This window comes from Watersipora subatra, chromosome 10, assembly GCF_963576615.1.
Source record: "Watersipora subatra chromosome 10, tzWatSuba1.1, whole genome shotgun sequence".
Classification (NCBI taxonomy): Eukaryota; Metazoa; Bryozoa; class Gymnolaemata; order Cheilostomatida; family Watersiporidae; genus Watersipora; species Watersipora subatra.
The window spans coordinates 8,944,049-8,950,746 of NC_088717.1; the positions used below are offsets into that span (position 1 = coordinate 8,944,049).

The 6,698-nt window shown below is 43.8% G+C and overlaps 1 protein-coding gene across 1 annotated transcript; it reads left to right on the top strand.

Annotated features, from left to right (window-relative positions):
- Positions 1 to 610: 610 nt before the first annotated feature.
- On the top strand, positions 611 to 6,417 carry LOC137406736 (uncharacterized). Its single transcript, XM_068093353.1, has 2 exons — positions 611 to 4,925; positions 5,357 to 6,417. Exons 1-2 carry the CDS (start codon positions 611 to 613, stop codon positions 6,415 to 6,417), a joined length of 5,376 nt encoding a protein of 1,791 aa, XP_067949454.1.
- The last annotated feature ends 281 nt before the right edge of the window (positions 6,418 to 6,698 follow it).

Sequence of the window (6,698 nt, forward strand, 5' to 3'; positions counted from 1 at the left end):
GTCTAGTCCTATTGCACCCGTAGACGCACACCCTTAGACATAACCTGGTACAGCTACAGTGAAAGCTTACCTATCGAGACTATCAACCAGACCACCCTGTCCAGGAACCGGAGACGCCGTTGGAAACAAGATACGCAGACGTTGCACACCGTTACGGAACGACGGACAGCTAAGTAAAACACATCTACGAACGTTATCTATCTACACTTAAACCTGAACCTTATCTAGTTACTTTATGCAGTATTTTGTTTAATTTTCCTTTAATCCTTTCTCATTCTATTCCTTAGTTTACTCTACAATCAGATTATTTGTAAACAGAGACTGGGTTGACCAATTCTGCTTTGAAAAGTTACTGCTTTACCGATTTATTCAGTTTCGGGGGATTCACAGTAGTTAAAGCCCTGATATCGTCGGCCCTTACTGGTTCCTGCTGGAGGGCGTGTTGTGATTGCGTTGGGGTTCCGACAGCCTGTGTTGTTTTCCTGTGCCCTCATTCCGCGCATGTCATTGTATTGTTAGCCAAACTTGAGTAAACAATAAGGCAGCCTGATAAATCTTGTGAAATTTCCACATACATGTACTATAACTCCGCTGTATTACTCAACCAAGCATGAGTGTACAGGCCTACAGGCGTAGCTTACGTCATATGAATGAAGATGCATTGAGACCCTTTATCAAAGCTGAGCTATCGGATGCAAACAATGCTGTACTCAACATAAGCACTAAAATACAACAAGCAGCTAACACTGGTGATAGTACTGGTACTGATGTGTCGCTAGAGCCTGAGGAACTGAAAGAGTTTTTGGAGCACACTAAACCATACAATTACACTATGCTGCTGATAGATGAAATTTTTAAGACACTTAAAGGTGTATCACATGATGAGGAAAATGAGCTGAGTGAAGAAATCTCAGAGTTATGTCAAACCATGGCTGAGCTGCATGCTACTGTAGGTACGTTTCGCGACACTATAATTCAATCTTTACAAAACAAATTCTCACAACTGAAATCGAAGGCTTTTAGTGCATTCGCTGACTGTCAGAAAGACATAGCTAGCAGCCCTACCCGAACCACAAAGCTGGAGACCTGGATCAGCACCCTAGCGAAAGTGGATCAGGAAATAATCCAAGTATACGAAGATTTACGCAGATGGTCAAATGGAAAGCTGTATGGCAGTACTCAACAGGACATGGACAAGATTAGTCAGAATGTCAGAAGCCTCACTCGAAAAGCAAATCAGCTACTCTTCGCCGCAGAAGAATGTAATGACGAAGGGGCAAACTCTGAAGAAGAGGACAGTGTGGTAGAACAAAAATCCAGTATACACACCACATCATCCGTTCACAATCAATCTGTTAAGTTAGCTGTTTCCAAAACACAAGCTTTGGTTGAGGCAATGAAAAGGGAAAATAGCAGTAAAGAAACAGACCTTCTAAGCTGCTCTAGTCAAGACACGCATGGAGGTATAGCACTAGCCAAGGAGTTCGCACAGGCGATTGCTACAAGTTTTGCGCAGAGCATGGAGCTGCAAAGAGTACCAGTACCCAGCCTGTACGTGTTCAATGGAGATCCTCTGGAGTATGCTGACTGGGAGATGGCATTTTCAGCAGTAGTCGACAAAAGTGGAATATCTGAAGAGGAAAAGATGAGAAATTTACAGAGAAGCGTAGCAGGTCCAGCTAGAAAAACGATACAGCGCTACTTCAGATTGGAGTCACCTAATGCTACCAAACAAGCCCGACAGACTTTGAGAGAGAAGTTTGGCGATGACTTCAAGATATGCGATGCCTACAAGAAAGAATTGAACAGCTGGCCAAAGATTGGTGGTAAAGACCAAAATGCACTCACCGACTATTCAGAATTTCTGCATCAGTGTCTAATTACCATGGATGACGTTCCAGCTTTGTGCTCACTAAATGATTGGAGTGAGATACGAAAGGTAGTCGATAAGCTACCAGACTGGCTAGTCAATCAATGGAAGAGAAAAGTCACGTCATACAAACGCAAACACAAAGTATATCCAAAGCTGAAAGACCTGACAGAATTTCTACAAGATGAAGTAGAAGTTAATGGGACAGAGGTGACAACAGAAAGTCGTGGTGCTACTGCAATGGTGAAGCCAGCTATAAACAACAAACCCAAAAAGTCAGCTACACTAACTGTCAAATCAACAGAGAAGACACTTACCGAGAAGAAAACTTCAAATCGGCCTTCCCGTAAATTTTGCTACAACTGTGAAATGACCAATCATATGAGTGTTGACTGTGGTCATCTACGCAGGAAGCCTCACGCAGAGGTGATAAAACTGATCAAAGAGAAGCAGCTATGCTTTGGTTGCCTGCGGCCTGGTCATTCGTACAAAATGTGTCAGAATAGAGCGCAGTGTACCAAATGCTCCAGACGCCACCCTGACTGCCTACATACCGAGGAGAAACCTGAAGAAAAGAAGAAAGAAAATATTGAAACTGTTCAAACCTGCGGCAAAGTACAGAGCACAACAGACGGATTTACATCAGCAATGATTGTACCTGTTTGGGTGTCACACAAGAATAAACCTCATCAGGAACTACTTACCTATGCCATGCTCGATACCCAGAGCAGCTCTACCTTCATGTTAGACAACCTGTTTGACAAGCTCAAATGCCCAGCAACTAAAACAAACCTGACAATCACTACCCTCACTTCCAAGAAAGAAACAACAGAAAGTCTGAAGATCAGTAACCTTCAAGTAAGAGGATACAGGCAGTCTAAGAAACTGAACCTTCCACCGACATACACAAGACAGTTTATTCCATTTGACAAAGATCATGTTCCTACAAGAAGCAAAACTACTTCCTGGCCTCATCTTCAACACGTGGAGAATGAGCTAGAAGAACTCTTTGAGTGTGATGCTGGTCTGCTGATAGGATATGATTGCATGAGTGCATTAGCCCCAATAGAGACCCTCAGAGCAGAGGGTAATGTTCCTTACGCTGTCAAGACTGAATTGGGATGGAGCATCGTGGGCACAGTAGACCAGAGAGAAAGTGCAGATAGATTAGGAATTAGCCACAGAGTAATCATGAAAGAGTCAGAGGCTGGAAATCAGCTAGCTTTTGAATGCAAAACAACGATAAAGGAAAAGAATTTTTCAAACGAGATTACAAAAATCATGCAGGCAGATTTCACAGACATTAAAGACCATAGCAAAGCAATCTCTATGGAAGATAGATCATTTCTGCAACAACTGAGCAAGAACATCTACCAGGATTCTGAGGACTTTGTCACCATGCCACTGCCGTTTCGTGAGAGACCTACCAATCTACCAGACAACCAAAAGATGGCCGAGAAACGACTCCATCTACTAGGAAAAAAACTCCAAAGCGAACCTATGTTCAGACAGCAGTACACAGAGTTTATGACCAACTTACTAGATCAGGGTCATGCAGAAGAGGTCACTACACCTGGAAAGAAAGGAGAGTGTTGGTTTTTACCACACTTCGCAGTTTTTCACTCAAAGAAACCTGACAAGATCAGAGTAGTATTTGATGGCAGTGCGAAGTTCAGACAACAGTCCATCAACGACCACTTACTGCAAGGTCCCGATCTCCTGAACGGATTATTAGGAGTGCTTCTGAGATTCAGAGCAAAGAAAATTGCCATCATGTGTGACATCGAGAAAATGTTTCATCAGTTTCGGGTGGCGGAGCATGACAGAGACTACTTCAGATTCCTGTGGTGGGATGACAAAATGGAGACAGTCAAGGTATACAGAATGGTTGTGCACCTTTTCGGCGCTACATCTTCACCTGGTTGCGCCACATTTGGATTGAGATATCTGGCACAGAAACACCAGAGCACACATCCGAAAGCTGCAGACTTCATTCAACAATCTCTATATGTAGATGACGGATTGATATCAGTCAGTAGTGAGCAAGAAGCAAAGGAGCTTATAGAGTCAGCTAGAGATCTCTGCAAGAAAGGCAACATCAGACTACACAAATTTGTAACAAACTCATCAGAGGTGCTGGAAACTGTTCCCCCTTCAGAAAGATCCCAGAACCTGCAGGAAGCCACTATAACCACGACTACTCCAACACAACCAGAGAGAGCATTAGGAGTACTCTGGTGTGTAGAAACGGACACCTTTCGTTTTACCATGCCGGTCTCTAAGGAGATGCAAACTAGACGAGAAATACTATCCCTGATAGCTTCAATATATGATCCGCTAGGGTTCCTAGCACCTTTCATAATTACGGGAAAACAGATACTACAGGAGCTGTGTAGACGCAAAGCAGATTGTGAAAGTAAACTACCATCTGACCTGACACCGATGTGGCACAAGTGGACAAGAGGACTACGAGATCTTTCAGAACTACGTATAGTAAGATCTAACATGATAGAGGAAGATGCTGCTAAAAGTGAAATACACTGCTTTTCGGATGCAAGCACTACTGGCTATGGTGCATGTGCCTACCTCAGACAAATAACCAAAGAAGGAGAAGTGAAGTGTAGTTACCTGCTTGGAAAAGCAAGAGTGGCACCCCTCAAGATGATCACGATTCCGCGCATGGAGCTTCAAGCTGCTGTTGTTGCCACGCAACTAGTGAGCGTACTTGAGAGGGAGCTGAAAGACTTGCTGCCGGCCAACACTGCTACACACTACTGGTGTGATTCTATGATTGTACTAAACTACATTTCAAATGATGCTAAGAAATTCAAAGTCTACGTAGCAAATCGTATCCAGCAAATTCGAGACGTGTCAACACCTACACAATGGCACCACATAGCATCTGGAAATAACCCTGCTGACCACGCATCCAGGGGTTCTGAAGCGAAAGACATAATTCGACATTGGATTAATCCACCAAGTTTCCTTCAGCAGTCAGACATCAAAATATCCACAACGAAACTGCAAAAAACAACGGATAATCTCCCTGAAGCACGTTGCCTGTCTACTTCTGTAAAAGAAATACCTAGACTTTTAGGGATGATGGAGCGGTACTCTAAATGGGAAACGCTAGTCAACACTTTCGCGGTGTTCATCAGGGTTGCCATACATAAAAAAAACAAAAACTAACACCCCTACAACTGAGAAAAAAAGCTATCAGGCTAATCATCAAAACAGCCCAAAGTCGACTAGAGAACAAACATCTTAAACAGTTAGACCCGTACACAGATGACGATGGTATCATACGCATAGGAGGGAGGCTAAAATACTCTACCACTCTCACCATCGACTTGAAGCACCCAGCAATTCTGCCAAAGACATGCCACATCACAAACTTGATCGTACAGTACTATCATCGACTAACTGGTCACTCTGGAAGAGGACTGACAACTGCTACAATATGACAGAACGGATATTGGATCACAGGACTATCTACCGCAGTGTCTACGGTAATACACAATTGTGTAATATGCAAAAAACTAAGAGGAAATACGGAGACTCAAAAAATGGCGGACCTACCAGCCGTACGATTGGAACCAGCCACACCATTCCACTACTCCGGAATGGATTGTTTTGGGCCGTTTCACGCCAAAGATGGACGCCGTGAAGTTAAACGCTACGGACTGATGTTCACATGCCTAACATCTCGAGCAGTCCACATAGAAATGCTAGACGATTTGACCACGGATGCATTTCTGAACTCACTCAGATGCCTAATAGCCATGCGAGGCAATGTGAAGTCACTCTATTCAGACCAAGGCACTAATTTCAGAGGTGCACAGACAGAACTGAAAAAAAACCTGGCTGAAATAAATGAAGAACTGCACAAAAAACTTGCAGAAAAGTTTGAATGTGAATTTCTTTTTAACACCCCATCGTCAAGCCACATGGGAGGCGTTTGGGAAAGACAGATTAGAACAGCGAGACAGGCTCTGGAAGAACTAATCCAAGAAAGACACGCACAGCTTACTAGTTCTTCTCTCCGAACACTCTTTTACGAGGCTACCAACATTATAAACAGCAGACCGCTCACAGTGAAAGATCTAAATGACCCCAACAGCCATCCTCTCACACCAAACCACCTGCTGCACTTCAAATCAGATGTTTGCCTACCACCACCAGGGGACTTCAAAGACGCAGATGCCTACTCCAGAAAACAGTGGCGAAGAATACAACATTTGGCCAACGTCTTCTGGAAGAAATGGAGACTGGGATATCTGCAAACCTTGCAGCATAGGCAGAAGTGGACCGATGAGAAAGAGTCGCTAAAAGTCGGCGACATAGTTTTTGTGATGGATGCTAACCCACTACGAAACCAGTGGAAGCTGGCTAAAGTAACAGAGATGATCGAAAGTCATGATGGAAGAGCTAGAAGAGCGAAGTTAACACTAGGCAACACTCAATTAGACCGACAAGGTAGAGCCATCAAACAAGCTACGGAGATAGAAAGACCGCTGAACAAGCTGATCATTCTGACTCGAGTTTGAAATCGTTCCTTCCAGGAAAGATTTCCGGGGGGAGTGTAAAGGACAGCCTTTTATATTGGACTAACCCTTATATTTAACTTAGTTAATTTATGCCTTAACGAAACTACAATGCTGAGTCAATGCGTGTGAGTGGTGCAGTGAAACTATTTGGCTGGGGTGCGTTTTCGCCGTTGCAATACGTCCGGTCACGGGGCGGTATCGGCCGATAGTTTTAGTGCCGTTTTCTCAGTTAGTCATGCAGAACGTGCAGATCAGTTGGTCAAACCGGTCTCTGTAGTTTG